This window comes from Chrysemys picta, chromosome 10 (genome assembly GCF_011386835.1).
Source record: "Chrysemys picta bellii isolate R12L10 chromosome 10, ASM1138683v2, whole genome shotgun sequence".
NCBI classification, from domain to species: Eukaryota; Metazoa; Chordata; order Testudines; family Emydidae; genus Chrysemys; species Chrysemys picta.
In genome coordinates this window covers 16,501,731-16,524,692 of record NC_088800.1, presented here as the reverse complement: position 1 = coordinate 16,524,692, position 22,962 = coordinate 16,501,731, and the positions used below count along the sequence as shown (strand labels likewise).

At 43.1% G+C, this 22,962-nt stretch overlaps 1 protein-coding gene across 6 annotated transcripts in view; it reads right to left on the bottom strand.

The window, feature by feature from the left end:
- CEMIP (cell migration inducing hyaluronidase 1) overlaps window positions 1-22,962 on the bottom strand; it is a 147,868-nt gene that overhangs the window by 36,873 nt on the left and 88,033 nt on the right. For all 6 annotated transcript variants that reach the window (XM_042856672.2, XM_065559328.1, XM_065559329.1 and 3 more), the window contains exons 7-13: window positions 17,217-17,287; window positions 16,139-16,234; window positions 15,372-15,493; window positions 12,929-13,070; window positions 11,684-11,875; window positions 1,148-1,323; window positions 142-351 (exon numbers count right to left, since the gene is read on the bottom strand). In XM_042856672.2, the coding sequence (XP_042712606.2) occupies window positions 142-351; window positions 1,148-1,323; window positions 11,684-11,875; window positions 12,929-13,070; window positions 15,372-15,493; window positions 16,139-16,234; window positions 17,217-17,287 (1,009 nt within the window). The remainder of the gene's footprint in view (window positions 1-141; window positions 352-1,147; window positions 1,324-11,683; window positions 11,876-12,928; window positions 13,071-15,371; window positions 15,494-16,138; window positions 16,235-17,216; window positions 17,288-22,962) is intronic.

The following is a 22,962-nucleotide window of genomic DNA, read 5'->3' as shown; positions in this document are numbered from 1 at the left end:
GTTTAACTCTACAATTCTATCAGTAATGAGACTTGTTTCAGGGGCCTGAGTATCATTTTCATGTTATTAGGGACAGCAATTGGGCTGGGAATCAAATGACATCTTGATCAGGAAGGCAGTCATCAAACCGCTGTTTCTTACCAGCAAGCCATTGGAGCCGTGGACTGTGACACAGCGCGAGAAGGTGTGGTGAATGGAGACGCCCTTCACATAGGATGGAGGGTGGTAGCCTCCCTTCTCATCCACATCTCCAGCCAAGTGGAAGTGAATTGGATAGTGTCCCATTCTCTGCTGGCCCATATGTTTCAATTCTAAACCTTCAATATGGGCAGCTTTAAAACCAAGACCAATCTGCAGAACAAATAAAACACCAGTCAAGTGTCAGTAGGAACATCTGGCAGCTTGTTTCATATTATTCGCTGTTGCATGCAGTGTTGTTGTAGCTGTGTCTGTCCCAGGATACTAGAGAGACAAGGGGGTGGTGGTGGTGAGGTAATATCATTTATAGGACCAACTTCTGACCAACTCTTCCACTGGGGAGAGAGACAAGCTTTCGAGCTTACACAGACCTTTTCTTCAAGCACTGTGTAAGCTCGAAAGTTTGTCACTCTCCCCAGTGGAAGTTGGTCCAATAAAAAATATTACCTCACCCCCCTGGTCTCTCTGTTTCATATTAGTCAGGCAGAGCAAGTCTTAGACAATGATGGTTGATAGCAGGGGTAGAATTTGGAGTAATCATAAACCATTGCACAGCAGATGCTTCCTAGTTTGCAAACTCTGGCAAACCTGTTTGCATGTAATGCTTTTCATAAAGCAATTGTGATAGATTTAAGGGGAGATGGGTTTGAATGGAAGCCCCAGATCTGAGCACCACCAAACCCTGGGGAAGTTGGATTTTGGATCCAAACTCTGCAACCTGTGAGTGCTGAGCCCCAGCCAGTCTGGCAAGGTAATGTTTGAAGGGGTGTGGTGAGCCCTGCAAAGAAAAGAGAAGCAGGAGTTGAATCTATGGTCTACTCTAGGAAGGGCTTGTTTATGTTGCAGGCCTCCACTCACAGGACATTCCCTGCCATGTCATGGCCCCCTTACTAGGTGCATGTTGTTTGGTTCTGTGTAGAAGAGTATCAGTAAAGGACTTATACAATACCTTGATGTGTCCCCCAAAGGTGTCAAAATCAAAGAAGGTGCATAAACCATTGCTATAGTCATAGCATTGCCTCTCCATCTCTCCCATCACCACTATGTTTTGGCTTAGCAGCCCTACTTCCGCCCTCATGTCCACTCCGTCAATCACTTCTCCTATGTGAAGGTAGGTTGCTCTCCCTAAGGGAACAAGATGCATTTCCATGTTTATTCTGCAAACACCGCATATACCAGCTGACTTATTGCTGGTGGGGGTAATGAACTAAGCACCTGAGTCCACAAAATCTGTTGGCAGGCACCTCAAGGCTGGGGAAGCCCAGAGCACAAGAGTCACAGTCTGACGGAGAAATCCTCTACAGAGGATGTAGGATTTGTGGGGTTTGTTTGGGTCACTTTGGTAGGCCCTAAAGTAACAGCTGCTGTTAACTGTGTCCAGTTTCTCCACCTTTAAAAGAGACTATACAGTAACCTAAAAAGAATTTTTATACTGCCTGGAACACGACTAGGTTTGTACTGTAGCCTGACGCATAGGGAAAAGTTTAGCTGCAAGCAACGAGGTGTCAGAGCTATTGAACACTGGGAATCCTCCCACTATATCAGCCCATAATTAATTTTTCATAGTTGTATCTATAATTATGGGACACTGGGAAAGACTCTGGGTGTATGCCATGGCTCATGGGTCACTGCTGGTCAAATCCCATGGAAACCAATAGGTACTTTGCGGCTACCTTCATCAGGAACAGATTGAGCCACTCTGTGCAGAAATCCTGAATAAACTGCAGCGTGTGACCCATCCCAGCTGCTAATTCAGCGGATGGGCTAGAAGAACCCACAGGTGGTTTCCAAGCCACTTGACCCCTGTAAATGCTGAACCACTGGTCCCTCCCTCAGCGCACACTTAATGTTTCCTTCTGCGCCAGCTCGGTCCAAACTGGTGGAGACTCTACATGCAGAAGTGCAGTGGCCCCCCTGCCAGGCCATGCTGCACCTAACTACTTTGAGGATCCAAGGAATGAAAGACTTTGCGTGCGTTGGCTAGAAGGGGGTGAATTCCAGCCAGCATGAACAATGAGAAAGCAAAATAATCTCAGCACTGTAATTTCATTAAAACATATGCATGATGCACTCCTCCTTCCTGGCTCAGCTCGCTTGAAGAAAAAGAAGCAGGAAAGGCTTATTTGACTGCCTACATTTCACATTATTCCAGTAAAAATAGGTAATAAACTCGCTAAGTAAACACTGTGCTATAAAGAATGTTACACTGGCATGTATTTCATTTCAGCAGAGACCTACACAGCAGTTATTAGGAACAAAGGGCAGGCTTGATGTTGAGAGATCTCGGAGAGGCACGGGAAGAGGGGTTTTAAAAAAAATGGACATGGCCTCTTTTTAAATGAAACATGATGTTCTCACTTGATTGTAAAGATAAAGAGACATCAGTTTGATACAGGTTATCCTCCTTTGGCCTTCCAGTGGAAGGTAACATGGTTTAGGGGATAAGGCACTGTGTTGGGAGCCAGGAAAGCTACATTCTTTTCTGGCTCTGACACTGGCTAAATTACTTGCATTTCTCTCTGCCTCAGTTTCTCCATCTGTAAAGCACCTTGAAATCCTTGGATGAAAAGTGCTAAGCTATTACATAGAAGCATGACAATGACAGACACAGGACAGGCTTCCAGATTATCAGAAGAAGGGCATCTCTTTTACCCACTGTATCTAGTAACTTTATTCAGCTTCTAGTGAAGAATGGGACCAACTACACGCTGTTCAGAGGAAAAAGGAAGTGTAGACGAACACTGATAGGGACTAATTCTTTGATGGGATGTTACCCATATCAGTCATTAGCTCTATCGCCCTTCAGTCGTTACCCCTTCCCGCTTTCAATCTGCATCATAGTGGTAGGCCTACATGTGGAACAGAATAGCCCATTTGTAGTGCTCCTTGAGCCAGCTGGAAGGATTGCTAGAGAAATTAAGGTAATTCCCCCACCCATGTGATGAATGTGCTGCTTCTACAGTGTTCCCAGACCATATAGAGCAGAAGTAAGGGCCCAAGCTTGGACTCTGGCCTCAGTTCTCTTGTGTTGTCACAAGGTTATGGGGCGAGTGGTTTTTTGCATATGATCAGTCTGGGACTCACTAGGCTCACAAGATCGCTCAACTGGGACAGACAGACCCTAACTGAAAAGAGGTGTTAGTGCCCTTGTTTGTGCACATCAGTCAATGCACAGACCTGTCACTGGCCCCTGCACAAGGAGACTCTATGGTGGATGGTTGAGACACTGCAAATCAAGAGAGCCCCAATAGTAGGGCTGTTTTCTTGAATGTTATTTTCAGTTATCTCCCATCATTGGCCTCTCCCTTACTTAGTGAAACACAAAGGGAAGTTCAGATAATCATAAGAACATCTGATTTTGAAAAACAGCTCTTCGATTTGCAGTACTGCAATTAAAAGAGACAGTTTTATTATTTGTGAGTGTTGAGCTCTGGCATTAATGTCATGATTGCATGTATTTAATACCAGCACAGACATGCACAACATTTAAGCACTGACAAGAATGTTAAATATTCACTAACCAGCTTCTAAATATAACTTTGTTAAGTGTATGCTTTTGCTCACTTAGCTTGATGTGAGATAAGAAAATTGCCTTGCGTCTTTTTTTTTTTAAATGTAAAAGTGTATTTCACATACTAGTTCTAAAATGGTGCCTTTAATGGGCTGTTTCAAAAAACAACAAACCACCTCTTGTAACAGCAGCCAGAACTTCAAACTCCCCTTTAACAATGTAATAGTAGGGCCATACTGCAGAAAAGGTGGGCATGCTTCTTGGAAGAGACTACTGCTCCGAAGTCCTCATGTACTGTAAATTCCATGTGGAAAACAAAGCCAGGCATAGCCAGGAGCATGTGGGCTTTACTGCTGGTTCCCATTAAACACTTGGCATGCACAAGCAGCTCATGGGGCACATTCAGAGACAGATGTGAAAGAAATCTGCTCGAGAGTTCGCAAGGAGACAGGAAGGTCTCACTCTGCAGCACTGTAAATTGAGTTTGAAATTAAGTTGTTGCTTACAGCCGGCATGCTGAGAGTTGCTAGCTGGAGATAGGCAGATTGCTGACAAGTGACATTTGGACACCTGCCGTCTGAAAGCCCAGCGTCAGTGACTTGCAAACCAGTTCCATAGTGGTTTGGTCAGAAGAAAGAGAACGTTGCTGCTTTGAATATTGTAGCATAGCCTTTATTGTTTGAACACCAGAACTATTTTTGTGATTGTCCAAAAATTAGCGAAGCCAGATGCAAAGCAGTTTACAATCAGTTTTCATGGGCTCCGTATTGCTGGCATCACTCACAGAGGGATGTCAAGTATCAGCTAGATGGCTGCCACCAATCGCAGTCAGCAGCTGAGCCTTATTTACATAACCAGAGTGATGTGGTTAGCCACATTGCATGGCCAGTGTGGCAGAATAAAACACTTGCTTGATTTATCATGTGCCATCACACTAGAGAATTAAACTAACAAAATACAAATATACATAGAAATAAATCACTTTACTCTGTGTGTCTATCTAACGGAGGCCCTGGTTTGGCAAAGCAGCTGCTTAAGTCCATCCCTACTCAGCAAAGCAATTAATCACACACTTAAAATTAAGTATGTGCTTAAATTCCATTAAAGTCAATAGGATTTAAGCATGTTCTTAAAGGTAAGCATGTGCTTTGGTGAACAGGGATGGCTTGCTGAACCAAGGCCAGACAGAAGGCAAAATAGAACGGCAAATCAGAACCACTCTAAATTCTATGGAGGTTCATATTCAGAGCTTCGTATCAGAACGTAACCCTCAAGCTTTGATCCTGGGTTCTAATCAAAACCAGAAGGAACCTGGGGATCAGATTTAGGAATGTAATTTTAGGCACTTAGTGGGATTTTCAGAAGCACCTAGGCAGCTAACTCCCAATGGGATCTTTAGGGGCCTGCATATTATTGACAATCTGGCCCTAAGTCATTTTTGAAAATGGGATTTTTGGCTCCTAATTCACATAGGTGCTTTTGGAAATTGTACCCTTAATCTGATAGAAACACTGCAGCCTCAGACAGTGTTTAACTAATCTGTCTGTCTATTTTTTCCATTTGGTTGTCTCTCCGTCAACCTCTCTATCTGTAAAATATGTACATCAGTGAAGTACATATTTCCATTTTTGGCTATTTAAATTAACCAATATTCAAATTAAATTCATGTTCATAGATTTCTTCCCCTCACCCCCTTGGATTATAAAAAGAGAGAGAGTCTGCCTGCTTTTCAGTTTTTTGGGACTCCGACCCCATTAGCACCATGGAATATTTAAAATTATTCATTTTACTAGCATTCAAGCAAAGCACGTACAACCACAACATTAGCTCCAGTCTGTTCTATCTAATGTGGCAGAAAGCCTTTCCCCACTTCTTACCACTCTTTATCATCATCCAGATGTAAAAGAATTGTCATTTATTTCAGAACAATATTAAAAATGGATTTCCTCTAGATCTGCATTCTACGCCCTCCCAGCGATTTTATTTCTCAAGGATGCTCCTGGCTGTTTCTTCTCTCAAACTAAATATTTGGGGTTTTTTTTATGTTTAATCTTGCACATATCCTGGGCCTGATCCAAAGCCTCATTGAAGTCAACGGAACCGCTCCCATTGATTACAATGGGGTTTGGATCAGCCTTTCTCCAAGGAGCTTTTGCTACATCTTTTAAGCTATGTCTACACTTGGAGCAAGGGGTGCGATTTCCAGCTCAAGCAGACATTCGCTTGTTAGCGCTCATGGAGCTAGAGTGCTAACAACAGTAACGTAGCTGTGTTAGCACAGGCAGCGGGAAGCAGTAGCACACGTTAGCCACCCCATTATGCACCAAGGGGGTTCAGGCAGGCTTGTACTCGGGACAGCTAGCCTGTGCCGCTGCTTTCCATGCCATGGCTACACTACTATATTTAGCATGCTGGCTCAATAAAAGCCAGTGTGAGTATGTCTACTTGAGCTGGGAATCACACCCCTAGCTCCGAGGGTAGACAGCCACAAAGTAAATGCTGCACACAACCTTGCCTGTTTGATTCACATTTTCTTTATATTGCTTATGTTTAATGGCAAACACTCTTTCTTGCTATCCATCTTCCTACAGAATCCTCACTGGTCTGCGATACAGTGACAGTGTTTCCCATTTTTATTCTGCCTGTAGCTGGCCAGCGGAGAATTCCCCGGAACCTCACACACCCAGAATGCAGCCACTTAATTAGTTTTACAAGAGAGCCTGACAAATTTATGAGTGGGATTGTGTGATGGAATTGCCTGTGCTGGGAAGGGGCAGGGCTCAGCAGCCCTGCGGGTCCCTTCCGGTTCATGTCTTATGTTCCTAAAATCTCATGCTTCTGGGTTTCAGCTGTCCACGTGCAGGGGTCAGAAAGGGATCCCCCCCCACCACCACACACACACACACACACACACACACACACACACTGTGTTGCGTTTTGGGTTTTATTTTGTTTTTTAAAATCTTCTTCCTCTGAAACATCAGAGATGACCACTGCTGGTGCTGGGACAGTGCTGTGAGGTCAGTGCTTAATTTGCAATGAAGGAGGTGCCTGGGCTCAAGCAATTTTTTTTAAACTTTCATAACGGACATGGCAGGCCCAGCGATTGCTGGGGCTCAGAACTGCCAGGCCCAGCGATTGCCGGGGCTCGGAACTGGCAAGTCCTGGCACCAATTAATCACTATGTGAGGTGGTGCAGAGAATTCTCTCTCTCAGGTTCTGGATTGGCTGGTTCTTCCTCACCTGTTCAGGGGTTAATTGATCATATTCGGAGTTGGGAAGGAATTTTCCCCTTAGTCAGATTGGCAATGACCGTGGATTTTTCCCCCCCATCCTCTGCAATGTGGGGCCTGGATCATCTGGGAGTCTCTCACTTAATCAATTGCCGGATGCTGCAGGGGCCTCCGGCACTACCTCAGAGCTTTCTAGCCTCTGCCTGTGGCACGCAATAATTTAGTCTCCTGAGAGTTGTAATAAATTGGATTAATTTCAATTGTTGGGTTAAATGTGTGAGTGCTCATCTCATTGCCTGTAATTGTTCATTAGTACTTTCTGCTGTAGCTAATAAATCTGACAGGGTAGTTCTTCCTATAAATAGTAGTTTTTTGCCCCACTTGTCTATGACCCAATATGCCTCCTTCTTGAGAACAGCCTGTTGTTTTTTTCCCTAATTCCCCTTGAAACAAAACCCCTTGTACCTGGCATTGGGAGTGTGAGGTGGAAAAGATGGAGTTTTGATTGAGAAATATTAAGAATTTCTCCCTCTCCCCCATGTCTAAAAATCAAACCTGTTCCCACCTTTTTTGAAATGCTGAGTTAACATTTATTCAGGGTTTTTTCTTTACATTAGCCCTGGCGATTGTCTGGCAGCATGAGGAAGAACCATCAAAAGACAGCTAGAAAGGGCCTTTTTTGTGATGTTTCCTGCCTGACCCAGAGCGGACAGTGCCAGAAATTCCCCAAGAAACATGGTCTCCTGAGGTTTCCAAGCTAAACGGTGCACATCTGTAGAAGGTATGGAGAGTTGAAATCAGCACCTAAACTTTTGGGTGCATATAACAAACCTGGACCTCGACTCTACACTGCCCTGCACCTTGTGCAGTCATTAACAGGGCAAAGCTAGTACAAAGTGCTACCAAAACAAGAACGGTAGCATTTCACACTCTTTGCCCTGGTGTAAATATCTGCAATGGAGAATCCAGCTCAACACCTTTTAAGGAGATGGCTAAATCTGGCATATTTTAGAAGACAAGAGATCAAGAATTTTCCTACTAGCTTAGTGTAGAAGAGATCAATAAGCCAACTCACGTATCGGAGCTGGAATGGAGAAATTGTCCCCACATCTGTTCTTAGGTAAGTTCCTAATTCTAAAGCTCTTCTCTCATATTTTAGTATTACCAGATAACAAACTCAGTAACACTCCACAATTATTCAGTCTCTGCACCATACCAGTTGGATTCTAGATGTGTGTGAGATGCAGTTGTAATCATAGATTTACTAATGGGTGGGATAATTTGAGTAATTAGGCCAACCACAAGTAGGGTATTTTTTTAAAATCATGCTTTATCAAGTACAGTATATGCACAAAAGGTTGTTTCATCATGTATATTCCATCCACGGTGAAACTTATCAGCATTGTTAGTAACTTCATATACAGCCACAAAGATACAGATAAGACTGGTTTCCTGGGGAAACCACAAGAAATACTTGATCTTTCATCCTATCCTACTGTAATAACACAACCCTTCCTTCCTCCTTCTCTCCCTCCTCTGACTTGCACTGTGTTCCCCCAGTTTTGCAGAGTCCAGAGATAAAACATCAAACAGTTTTAATCATTTCCTCACAGAAAATAATCTAGACATAAAAATGACAAGTGAAGACAGTTAAACAAAAGGAGGAGGGAGGGGGAAGGAGTTCCATTTCAATAAATGACAAATTTTTACTGGGACTGGTGACCTCTGAGTTTGAGCCTCATGGAAGTAACAACTTTGAAATCAATACAACTACTCACCTGAGTAAGTGTTTGCAAGAATGGTTCCTTAGGCACCTGCTTTAGCTAAAAATTCCAGCCGAAATAAAGAACCATGAGAGAATTAGGCACCCAAATCCTATTGAAGTCCAATGGGAGTAGGCTAACTAATTCCCTTAGGCTCTTTTAAAAATCCCACCCTTCGTGCTCTAATTTTCATCTTTTTACTGCTACTTAAGCCACTTCTAGTCAATAAAGCAAGTATGATTTCTCAGCAGGAAGGGTCAAATATAAATAGTATATGAGCTGGCTAACTAGTTTAACTTATCTGGCAAAATATCCAAAGCTGTATCTGTTAAAATATTAAAACATTGGAACACTGATTATAATTAGACTTTTGCTCTGCCAAATTGATGTTCCACAAAAATCCTTACAGCATGAGGATTATTTTGCCATATTGTTAAATGGACACTTGAGTAGTTTAGTCTTGACATTTATGTTTAATTAAAAAAAAAAAAACCAACAAACCAAACTGGTTAAAGGGGACAAAACCTATTATGAGTAGAGCTATTTTTATAATTTGTTTGTTATTTCCAATGGGCAGATTTTTGGAGCTCTCAGTTCCTAACTCAAACTGCGTTTACATCTTTCTATATGAAGATCCTTCACTGGAACTGATATGGAAAACTGAGAAGAATGAAGTAGACCGTGGAAGAAGACAAAAAAATATATAGTCTTTTCTGCACATAACTCAATGCCCAATCCTGCATGTTATATTAATATGATACAATGGGACTGTTCACCTGTCTAAGCGCTGCAGCATCAGGCCCACTGCTTATGAAGTCACAGAGAAGAATGGAATGAGATCCCAAGGCAAAAGTCCCAACTTGATTGTCTACAGGACACTCCCTTGACCTACTTGTCTTCTCATGAGGATGGAGGAGATTTCAATCTTTCACATTACTCCCTTCAACTTGACTGAACTATGTCAGAGTCATGCAGGATTCTTCCATTTTATTTTTAGTGTGTGGGATTTTGCTACAAGAAAGTTGGATGCAGTTATTATTGGGTCAAATTGTGCCCTGACTTATATAACCAGGGAAATCCCATTGACGTCAATGGAGTTGCAGGGGTGTAAGTCAGGGCAGACTTTGGCGCCAGTGTGTGTCATCTGTGGTAATAAAAGGGATGTCCAAATTCTCCTAACAACTAATTGGAAACAGAGCGCAAACTCTTCAACAAGTATTTCCACTTAGATCTCTACTTGAAATCACATGGCTTCTTTTCCCGCCCTGTCTATTCACTTTCCTAATAGTAACTCAATGGAAATTGTTGTAGAAGATGAATATAAATAAATTATAAAAATTTTAGAGATCCAGGAAGATACAAGAAGAGTCTTAGAAATCTGCGGTCTTCATTTTTATTGACTATTTCCAAGATTGTTCTCACAATGTACTTTGTATCATTATAGATTGATGCAGTTTTCCCAATAGCTCAAGTGTTTCACGAGAGTAATACTCAGCTGGTAGATACATTCTCTGGGAGAGTGCTGGTCATCTTAAGTCATAAGACTATGATGAATTCAAAGTCAGAATAATATTGTTTTTGGCTTAACCAATATCCCTCTTTTTGCCTGTTGAACAATGAATGACTAGAGCCCTTCCAAAAACACAGTGCAGGAGGAAACACTTGTATCCTTCAGAAAGGGCTGCATCAGAGATAATGATGCATGAAGTAGTTAATGTCGCAGAGCTGAGCAAACGGTCTGGTGCACTGATTGTTCGAAGTGGGAGTATGTTTTCTCAAAATGAATTTACATTAAGGGTATGTTAAAAATCTCTCCTCAGATGAATCTGACTCACTATTATTATCTCTTATTTAAACACTGGCAGTTCATTGGCAATGTAACATGTCTGAATTACCACCATAAGCATTCAGCTATGCTACATTTTTTACATTAATGTTTGTTGTCGTAAAGGACGGTACTGGAAATTCCATTGACAGAATGGGTAGCTAATGCACTCTTTCTCCACACTACCCATCAATGTGCCAAAACCAAGTTCTGGAAGGGAAAGAGGACCTGACAGGCTCAGGGGAAGATTTAAAAGCCATTTGTTGTGTTTTGGAAAAATCTCTCCCAGACATCTGTGCCTCTCTGCTGAAATGGACAATAAGGTGTCACTTTGTGGTGGCTGTCTTTTTTGAACTGGGTTTAAAACACAAAGACCACTGAAGAACAATTAGACAACAATGATTTTTCACCTCCAGCAGCCTGTTCCAGATTTGAGCTAGTCCTCCAGAAGAGAAAAAAAACAACAAAAAAACTTTGTATCACTACACTCACCTTCCCATTTCCTCTGCCTCAGATCAATTCACTCAGCATTCTACAGCAACTCTGGTTTACTCACGCACTGTGGTTTGAGATTATATGGCTGGTCATGTGACTTTAGGGACATATAGTTAACACATCTCCACTATGTCATGTGCTCTATATAGATACTAAAACCAGATGGTTTTAACAGAGTAGTATTTTATAAATGGGATACTGGGTTTCTGCCTAAATATATCTGCATGGCATAAATAACCAACTCTACAATAACTCAGAGCCCTAAAAATCTCTCATGACCTGCTCCTCCTCTCCCTTTGATAAGAAAGGACTTCATCTTATGCTTTTCAGACAATGATCCTCTTCTAGAGCACATCAAATCCTATAACCTCAGGCCCACCCTGCAAAGTGCTTGAGAGAGAAGATCAAGAACTGGATGCTTAGGAAGAAAGATGGAAAACCCACAGATAAACCTGAAGGCACTGTCATCACTTACAGATGTCAGGTGATTTTCAGATAGCAAAAGGTACAGATTTCACAATAGCATCAACAAACTGAAGGCCAAATTCAGCTCTCATTCACATCTCTGCTACACCTTTGGTTTAAATGGAGCTTCTTGGGTATGAAGGAGAGAAGAATATGCCCATAGAAACATGCGAATGACAAGATAAATCCTCACCTGATACTTTGACCTCATTAGGCCCACAGGCTCTGCACGGCAAGACTTGGAATTCTTCCGCCTGGTACATGGAATAATCTGTACTGGCAACAACAAGTCTATCTCCAGCCTTCCATGATCGTGCATCATCTGCCAGCCTCAAGATTGTGCTGTTCACGTTGGTATCAATGCTCACAGTCAGCTTTGGTCTCACTAGGAAGCAAAAAGAGGATGGCAGAGAATTCAGCTCACTGAACCTTAAATTGTCCGCTAACTTCTCTGGGCATTTTTGATACCAACAAAATGTAGTAGTTTACTGATCCAACATAAATGTTACAGCTCTCCCAAGTACGTTCTTGGTTAGATTTGGTTTGTGAAAAACAAACAAACAAACAAAAAAAGGCCTATTCATTAGTTATTGGCAAATAGATTTTCCACTAGCCATTTAACTAAATTTAAATGTAGCCCTTAGTGGCTCAACTCACCACACCCACTTAGCTCCAGCAGTTATGGTTGCGCTGCACTGTTATTTACAGTAGCAATAAACCTCCCAGAAGTGGTTTTTTAACATAATGACTGTTTTTTTCCCCAACAAAGATAACTGCCTTCCATCTTTATCTCCCTACTAAATGAGCGTTAAAGAATCACACGTAATGACCAGTATGAGGGCAGGTATTGCTTAAATGAATAATTGCAAAAGAAATAATTACTTTGAAAAACACGTTGCTTCCCAACAGCATTAGCATGAAACACGGTCTCCTTGCTTGCTGAAGGAATAATCCTGCCCCATCTTGAAATGCTTTAGGAAGCGTGGAGATTGTTACAGGTCTTGCCAAGTATCTGTACAGTATTACTGGGTTTTGGTGACACCATCACATCATTCCACGTAGTGCTCAAGAATCTCTTGAGATACTCTATTGAAGACTCTAATATCCCAGCCAAACCTCAGCTCGAGGAACTCATTGGACCAAATTCAGTTCTACAGTAAGTAGAGGTTACTCCCATTGACATCAGTAGGAGGTGCTCCAACAGGCCTGGTTTGGCCCATCCTGTCTACCTGTGGCTAAGTGCTCAGTCAGGGACCCAGACATCAGAAGAAAGCGAAGAATGTAACACGGAAATCAAAGGGTTTCCCCAGTGAATTACTGTGTTTGGTATCAAAGTTCTGCTTCCTATAAAATAGCCAGCTCAGAAGGAGGAAAATTCAAAATGGGGTTTCTGCTCTGAATGACATGGCAGCTGGGCGTTAAAAAGTGAGTCACATACCAGGTTTGCCACACAGGAACCGCACTCGGTAATTTTGGCAGCCTTCGTCTGTCTGATCCTTACCATGGCACATAAACCTATAATCATGGCCGCTTTTGTAGAAAACCTCAGTTGTTAAATTGGCTCCAGAAAGTGTAGCTGCCTAGGATGAGAATAGAAATGCACAGGGGTGGTCATTAAACATGAATGGCGTTCACATCCTCTTACTCTCTCTCTGCATGGAATGAGGGTGATCACTTTGCATTAAGATGATGCACAATGACCATGTAACAAAACAGGATGAATGATCATGGGTAGAGTTCAGTTATATACTCTAGTTGGTTCATGCACCATAACTTTTTTATGCAGACCACATGGATTTAATACTAGGTGAATCATGTCACTCCCACATCTATATTAGGACTTGGGTGTTTTTTGTTTTGGAAACAGTACTCTGAGCTTTGCTAATGCTGCCTTGTTTCCCTTGATTTTAGATCTCCACTAGTTTGAGGTCAGATTCAGATTCTGAATGCAGATGGATGGGCCCAAACAAACGCATGGCTTTCAAGAATCTTAACTTTTCTCATTTCATTACCTGGGGCCAGACTGTGTCTGATCCTTGCAGGAGAAAGAGGTGGGAGTCTTCTCTCTCTCCCTTGCAAGGGCCAGGGATATTTGTTATCTCTATACTCAGGGAGCACTAGGAATGCTCCCTCATGCACCTTGAGGTCACAAATTGCCCCAAAGGGGGCAAGAAGAGGTGGGCCTCTGCTCTCCCACATACAAACCAGCCTGTGGAGCTGGCTGGGTATGCTGGGAGGGGATCAGGTTACACCACCCCAAGCGATGATTCAACATGTCGAGCATGCGTTCCTCCTGGGGCAGTGCAGTCCATACCATCCCCCCTCAAGGCTGGGATTCAATACCACAGTCTAGACCTCGGTTTGCAACCCTTTTTGCCATTGCACAAAAATGCTACACATTGCATAGAACCAGCCAAATAACCTTCATTTTAAAAAGGCACGAGGCTCATAAATGAGTCACCATCGAAATTAGAGGTCTGATCCTGCAACTCCTACTCACTCATATAGGCACGCTCACTGCAATCAATGGGAAACGTGCCCTTGGCTACAAATTTCTGGTTCTATTTTGATTCTTCTTGTGCTTAGCATCGTTGGGGCAGGTTAGTTCTGATTACTTGACCTCCTCAGCTGGTGTAAACTGATGAAGTCAATGGGCTGCATGGATTTATATCAGCTGAGGATTTAGAAGCTCATGATTTATAACTTTTCAGAAACAGAAAAATATGGCGTTTCTTGTTTCACTTTTAATACATATGAACAAAAGCAACTATTAGTTAAATTAGTATCTGGCCTAGTGGCTCTCATGTTCTGAACTGAAATCCCTCTTCCAACACATGAACAAAAGCTGAAATGCATCTAGAGTCAGTGTTACCATTGACCTGGCAAGTAATAGTGAACAATGAGGAAAAAAACTGTTCCACAATGAGATTAAATTGAAGACTCAGTCCTGGAAGCCCTTGTTCATACAGGTAGTCCTCATTGCATGAGTAGTCCAATTAAATTGAATGCAACTATTCTTGTGAGCAAGGGCTACTTAGGTGAGTAAGAGTTTGCTGGATCAATTCCTACATGCCTTAATGCTCAAGCCAACCCTGTAAAAACCCCACAGTACCAATCATTTTATGGTCTTCTGTTAAGCAGCTCTTGAGCTGCAGAATTTTATCAACTGGACATTTAAGTATGCAGCGGGAATTTGCCAATAAAAGCCATTTTTCCTTCAGACATTAAGTAGCTTTTGCAGTCATAACAAGGATACTTTTCCCCCTCAACATGTGCATTCGAGGATTTAATTACATGTTTCGCACAATGGAATTCAGACTTCTTTCTACCAAAGAAAAAGCAATGGACTTTAAAAAATGACTGCAAGCCCGAAGACATTTCCCCCCATAACCTAATGCAACCTGTAGTTTTAATATTATGGTCAAATTCTGTGCTTAATTTTTCAGACAGCTTCCATTCTAAGGCCATTTTAGACCCTTGGAAAATTTCCATCCTCTCTTTTTCCCCCTTAATCTTCCTGTAGGAAACTACGTATTTTGTGGACCGCATAGATCCCTTCCTCACACCAGTAGTCCTACTGACTGACCTGGGACTGGTTGTGTGAATAAGGGTTGCAGGATCAGACTCAGAATGAGGAATATAGTTGGTCTTATGAGCCTCCCATTAGTGTTAAACATTTGCCAGCATCGTGGCCAGTCTATGTGCAAGAGCATCAAGAGACGTCTAGAAACTAAATGCATTCACACTCACAACACGATCACCAAGAAGGCCTGAGGTCTACTAGAACTTTCTTGACTTTGATGCTGCAGTTGGTTGCTTACTATACTGCTGCTGCACATCAGGCAAGCTAATCTATAGGGAAAATGGGGAGTTTGTCCTACCTGGATAGCAAGGGGGTGACTACAGATTTTGCCTGGGTTTGCCGCTCTGAGGTCAGAAAGTTTCTCCGTGTCTTTGGATCTTGCCTTTTTGGGCTTCTCAAACCACTCTGTCCATTCTGCATCTGGAGACAAACAGGAAAGATCGTTTTATAGAAAGCCATACTTAATGCGGCAAAAATGCACTTACCAGAATTTAGTCTCAAATACTAGGAACAAGTTACTTCAATAACTGCCTAGTTCCTGGTTCTCCTTGCCAGTCTGGCAGCTGCTTTACTGATGCTATGAAGTGTAGCAAGGTAAGGGAGCATGGAATTATTTAAAAGCTACATGGTTTGAGTATGTAGCATGAGCATTTCTAACAGCTGTGGAACTTGAATTGTGCCCTTCTCCCTAGAGACCTCTATATACAGTATATTCAAGTCAGCTTGTAATCAGTTGCTGTTTGTTAACTGAAACATCATTCTGACAAGCGGTGACCACATAATCAAAAGAAATAAGAGGATGTATGTTGGTTTGGCCTTAACACCTGGACTGTCACATTCAATGCAAAAAAGACAAAGGATTCAAATTACAGAGAGTCTTGCAGGGGTTGGAAATAGAGATGTTGCTTGTGTTCTTGTTTGGATTAAAGGCAACCTTAACAGATATCAGAGCCTCTCTTTCTAAAGAGAGGAAATGTGATTGGTGTGGTAAAAAGGAATATTTCAAAGAGCGATTAGCACGGTCTAAGCGCTGTCACTCTGCTAGCAGGCAAACAGGTGGCTCACCTTGAACCCACTCACTGGTTGAAGACACATTAAAATGCTCTCCATTCTCAGCCTGGAATAGTTTGAATACTTTGGCCACAGCTGATCCCTTGTGTCCTGTAAAACAATTATTAACAATTTCATGGTTTGCAAGTGATAGAAGCGAAGACTTAATAGGCAATGGAGCAAGCCCGTGTTTGTGTCTCCTGGGAGACTAGAGCAGATTCAGTAATTGCCCACAAAATTTCCAGCAAAATTGTTCCTCCTGCTCTTGGAATGATTTTTCAGACTCTTTCCTTCTGCTCAGACTTTGCCTTTGTAGAGGAGGAATTCTCAAAAAGTCAAGTGAATTAAGAAAATCACGTTTTTTGTTTTATTTTGCATTTTTTGTTTGCTAGTTTACATTGTGACAAACCAGGTCATTGTCTTTATTTAGAAAATACTAGGGTATTCCACAGCAAACAGCCTCAAAAACTAGTATAGACTGCAGGGTTTTGACTCTCATGGTACAATATCAGGCCTTAGATTTTCATCTCATGTTAACTGAGATCATTCCACTGATTGATGTCAAAAAGGTGGATACAGGCCTGTCGCATCTTACGCTGGGCTTACGTTCCACAGTCAGCGCGTAAAGCGAAAATCGCGTATAGTCAAAATTACATTGAGTGTAATGACGGGCGGAATCGCCCGCAATACAGGTACAGTATTAAAATTGTTATTTTTCCTCTTTTTTTGTTTTTGTTTTGTTTTTGTTGACCGCGTAAAGCTGAAATCGCGCATGTTAAATGCGCGTAAGATGCGACAGACCTGTACATAATTTGGCTTCAATGGAGCTATACGGATTTATACTAGCTGAGAATCTGGTCCTGTATTTCTGTGTATGAGTGGCCTGTGTCAAATCCCATCCAACTGCATCACAGCATGGGGATAATGTAAGGAGGTAAGACTCCTGTTCACAGCTTCAATGTAGTGTCGTGTCAGACAGTACAAAGGTCATGGAACAAATTTATCCTTTACGTAATTACACTGACTTCCATGGAATTATACCAGGGAGGAACTTGCCCGGGCAATTTCAAGCAAGCATTTGCTTCTGCATTACCTAGATATTCAATGTGGTCTTCAACAGAAGAGGAAGGGTTTCCTTTTACTGTAATAAAACTCCAAGGATGCCTGAGAAATCAAGATGAGAAATGATCATATTATTTCATCTGGTACTTGCATGCATCATTTGTTTTCTCCGCCCTGGTGCACCATCTTCAAAACCGACAGATTTATGTGACACTGCACTAGGTTTTACACTGACAATATCTTAACACTTAATATACTTTGCTAAATATGCAACAAGAGAAATGAAGTTCAAAGACAAATATCTTCTTGATATAATTAATCAGTGTTGTATAAATGTAACAGGTGGACTTCACTTTTTATAGAATATCTAAAGAGGCTTTTGTGCGATAGCAACATGGGACATTGGCAATGCCTCTGGGTGGTTGCAATGCTTCCCTTCCCCCCCAAAAAGAACTTTAAAATACCCAAATTCGGTTAAGCAAATTGAATTTGTGCTGAAATGTTGTAGGTCAGGTTTCAGCCTGTAGTAAGCCGTAGGGATTTATAATGGACTCTGTTTTATTGATTTTCTGGCAAAAACTGCTATCAAAGGTGCATAGATATGCCACAAGAATAGATTTTCTTCACTTCAAACTGTGACCAGGAATGGGGGTTTAGGAGCCACGATCACTGGGTCAGCTCCAGCCCCAGGTCAGTAATAAGTGCAGTTTGTTACTATCTGATGGTCACAGGTGGACTCAGTCCAGTATCTACTAGAGAGTTATCAGCAATGCTCGAAGCACTAGCATGTGAACTGAACTGGTTTGGGGAACAGAGACTAAATTGCCCTCTCAACTTTGGAGAGAATCCCCTAGAGAAGGGCACTAATGGGTCAGAGCAGGGAGTTTTGTCCTGCTGCTGAATGTGATTTATTGTTGTGTGTCTAAATAGACTTCAGCCATGAATGCTATTAATTAATAATGTGGATCACAACAGAACAAGAAGTGCATTGTGGGACTTCCACTATAGTCGAGAGGCTCCAACATTTAGCAAATAAAAACCCTATTAGAGAAATCCTCTGTCTTTTGGCAAAACTTCCACTGATTTCAAGAGAGTCAGGACTTCATCCTAGAAGTCCAAGCCAGCACCTCACACATTGCATTTGATGGCAACTGGAATGTAGGTGGCTTTAAAACCCGCCCTCAGGCTTCTATAGAAAATATATATGGACGCTAAAAGCCACCTATCAAAAACACACTGTATATCAGGGATCGGCAACGTTCGACACGCGGCTCACCAGGGTAAGCACCCTGGCGGGCCGGGCCAGTTTTATTTACCTGCTGACGCGGCAGGTTCGGCCGATCGCGGCCCCCACTGGCCGCGGTTCGCCGTTCCAGGCCAATGGGGGTGGTGAGAAGCGGCGCGGGCGAGCGATGTGCTGGCTGCGGCTTCTTGCCACCCCCATTGGCCCGGGACAGCGAACCGCGGCCAGTGGGGGCCGCGATCGGCCGAACCTGCCGCGTCAGCAGGTAAATAAAACTGGCGAGCCACGTGTCGAACGTTGCCGACCCCTGATGTATATTACCAGCCATCTCACCTTTATTAGGGCTTGATTCTGTTCCCACTGAAGTCAATGGCTAAATTCCCCTTGACTTCAGTAGGAGCAGACTCTGAGTAGACACGGTCCCATGCTGAGAACGGGGGTGACATATACACCCTGTTAATGTAAAGAAAATGGCTTCTCAAAAAATCAAGGCAGCTCCAGCAGCTCATCAGTGGCCTGACCACAGGACAGACAAGGGGAAGCTGCAAAGCTGCCAGCACAACTGCCTGAGGCGTCTGCCAGGGAGCCAGATGCTCCTGCTGGAAAAAACTTTCCTGCACACCGAATGCCAAAGGCATTGGAGTTCTGTGATCTCCAGCCAAAGAGAAAGAGAGGGGTGGGAGGGTGGAAGAAATGACATTTTATCACTCAGCAGGCAGGACAGACTCTCCCCCCCCGCCTCCCACCAACTTCCTTTTTTTTTTTTTTTTTGGTTAACAAAAATAAAAACAAATGACAAAAATATGATTAAAAATAAACAAGGCCAAGAGCATTCAAAACATATTGCAGAATAGTTCAGTTTGTTCTTAAACTAATATTTGCACCCGTTTCGGTCTTCCCAGTATTTGGTTCCCTGAGTTAGTTTTATGGTGAACAGCATGGTTAAGCCAGTTCATCCTAATGCACGTGGCCACATGTAACATGTCCTGATGGTGTGAAATGCGAGGACTGAATTCCACTCTCCTTTATGCCGGTGTGAACCCAGAGTAGCACCACTGATGCCAGTGTGAGGTTCGGATTAGAACTGTCAGCAGCTAGTGCTGAAAGACTTTGTCTTGATTGATTGATTTTAAAAAAAGCTCATTATTTAAAGGGCACATTCATTTCTTAGTGAGACAAGGAAAGGGAAGCTCTTCTATTCATTCGGATTTTTCTGGATTCAGCAAATGGGCAACAGGAACAGATATCGTGAGCCAGATGCTCAGCTGGTGTAAATCATCATTCCTTTGACTTTAATGGAGCAATGCTGATTTATGGCAGCTCAGGACCTGGTTTAATGTGACAGAAGTGGAGACAGATGGTTTCTATCCAACTATCAATCTCCCTGTGTAGCCCACAGTACCAGAAAATTACCCAGGCAGTGACTGAGTCACCTGACTCATTTGGCACTTTCAAAAATGTGAAACCAATATATCTCACCCCAAAATTACTAGCTGGGGTTGCACCAGTATTGTCTCAGCAACATTCGCAATCGGTCATCAGCAACGGACATAGTGCTGAGCAGATCTGGCACACAGGTGTTTGATTTAGTACGGTCAGCCTGTCATCAAGCCAACAGATGTTTTAGGGTGATCAGAAAGAGAGAGCAATCAATCCACTGCCCATTGTCCGACTCCTCCTCTGCAGTGTAGTTTAGAGGGTGGATATATAATCTAGCAAATGGCCCAGAGTAATTTTTACAAAACTACAGTGTCCAGAATGAGCAGGGACTTTTTACCTTTGACAGGCCCTTACTTTAGCAGTACTAAAAATGTGCCTAAGTGTACAGTGCACTGAAAATCACTAACTCTACTACAGAGTAAAAACCTAACAAGAGGCAGCGTGGCATTCAGACTTTCTTGTATGATTATGTAGCTGTTGATATGCAGTACCCAGGCACAGGTTCAAAAATGAGAATAAAATAACATCCAGTCCCTTTCCCTCACTATCTACTGCACTGCAGAGGAGAAAGGGGTCAGATGTAACAATCTTTGTTATTATCTGATTCTGGTGCAAATATAGGTTTGCAGTTGAGTTACTGCTCAGAGTAGAGATGGGTTCAAGCTGCAGAATTCAGAACCAAATCAGCTTGTTTCAGTTCAGGCTTTGGGTTCATCCTGGTGTAGAGAAAGGAGCCAGTCGTGAAGTTTGGGATTTGGTTCTGGATAAAGGCATCCCCCCAGGTTTCAGGGTGTTTGTGGGTCATGTGTTATTTGTGGACCAAACCTTGCAATCCTTAACTGAGACAAAACTTAGAACATTGGCCTCAGTAAATAATGACTTCAATGGGAATTTTGCCTGAGTAAGGATTCCCGGCTTTGATCATTTATAATTTAGAAGCTGATAATTAGGCACGGGGGCATTGTGGAACAGAGAATCTTTGCTAGTTTTTTATCCGGATGGATTTTTAAAATAATATTTTCAAAAGTGCCTAAGTTAGGTGTCTAACTCCCATTGAAAAAGTGTGAGGTGTCTAAAGCTGTAGACAGGGTTTTGAAAATCCCACTAGGCAGCTGTCTACATCTTTAGACACCTAATACTTTTATAAATCTGTCACAGGAGACCAAGACTCATTAAAAAAGTCATTGGGACTTCAGAGGTAATGTTTTCAAAAGTGGTGGACGCACCTAACTAGTACACAGGGATGCAAATATTTTTACAAACCTGTATGTTACACAGTATCAGAGGGGTAGCCGTGTTAGTCTGAATCTGTAAAAAGCAACAGAGGGTCCTGTGGCACCTTTGAGACTAACAGAAGAACTGGGAGCATAAGCTTTCGTGGGTAAGAACCTCACTTCTTCAGATGCAAGAAGTGAGGTTCTTACCCACGAAAGCTTATGCTCCCAGTTCTTCTGTTAGTCTCAAAGGTGCCACAGGACCCTCTGTTGCTATGTTACACAGTGGTCACCCTTAAAGGGTCAACATTTGCCATGAATTACCACATCAGAATACCCAAGATGTCGCTGTTATTTCCTGTCAATAAGAAGAGGTGCATTCTCCCCCACACACTCCAGGTTTTTGCACTTGCTCAAAATTCCATATATAAAATGGAACTGGGGGGGGGGACTGTGGCCATACAACTTTTAGAGGTCCTGTACTAAATCAGTAAGGCTGCTGCCTGAGTGATCCGGAGCAGCACTCTGGCTGTGTGGTCACAACACTGAAATTTGACCTGGCTGCTCCTCTATACAGACAGAGCTGTGGCCAGTCCAAATTTCAGTGGCATTGCAGGCGGGTGCACAGGGTCACAATGCCACTCAAATTTGGCTTGGCCAACCCTCCATCCAGATGGAAGTGCATCCATGCCAAATGATGTTGCAACTTGGTGCACAGGGAGTCTGTTCCTCTGGGGTGGAGTGCAGGGGAGCCTGCTGAGAACTTGACTCCTGCAGCACTGACTCATGCAATGTGTGGGTGGGGGGGGAGACTCCCCAGCCAAGGGAAGTCCAGGGTCCCTGTCAGCGCCGTATTATTGCCTAGGCCGACAAGGCCTAGGCCTAGGGCGGCAAATTTGCAGGGGCGGAAGCTCCCCTCCACGCCCCGCCCCCCTGCTACAGCTCACCTCCGCCTCCTCTGCAAGTGCGCCTCCGCGTCCTGTTTCTCTCCCCTCCCAGTGCTTGCGCCGCGAAACAGCTGTTTCGCGGGGCAGGGAGGGAGGGGAGAGAAGGGGGGAACGCCATGCGCTGGGGGAAGAGGTGGGGCTGGGGGCGGGGATTTGGGGAAGGGATCCAATAGGGGGAGGGAGGGGGCAGAGTTGGGGTGGGGACTTTGGGGAGGGGGTTGGAATGGGGGCGGGGAAAAGGGCGGAGTCGGGGCGGGGCCAGGACGGCAATTATTTCCCGGCCTAGGGGCGGCAAAATTATTAATCCGCCACTGGTCCCTATGGGGGGGGGGGGGGGGGAGTGGGCACTGGAATGGAGTTCCAGCCAGTGAGGCAGGGGCAAGGAGAAGTTGCCCTCTTACCCAAGAAATATCTGAGTTGGCCCCACTGTTTCCTATTCTAAAATATAGAAAAATGCTGCAGTAGCTCAAGTAGCAGCGTGGCAAGTGTTAGCTTTTAGATGGCAACAGCTAGTTCATGGCAGAGCTGAGTCATAACACGATGAATCATATTCTCTAGGCATTTCCATTCAAAGTACCTATTGTAAAGGAGCTGGAAACGAACATTAAAATGCCACTGTTGGATAAAAATACCAGGAGCAGTTTCACCAAAATTATGAAAAACAAAAAGTTTTCCCCATTGCAGGACTGGAAAAAAGATGTAGGATTTTCAAAGTCTCTTTCCATGTCTCAAAACTAGAATTACAGAAGCAGAAATCTGGCAGGCCATTGGGCCATAACATGGACTGTGGGTATCTGGGAGGAAGTACTGGGTTTTTTTTGTTTGTTCAGTTTTTGTCCTATTTTTTTGCAATACTCAATACAGTGCATCCAATTCCCTGTAACAGGTAAGGGACTCTCACAGCTAAGTTTCCTTATATACCAGAATGAAAAT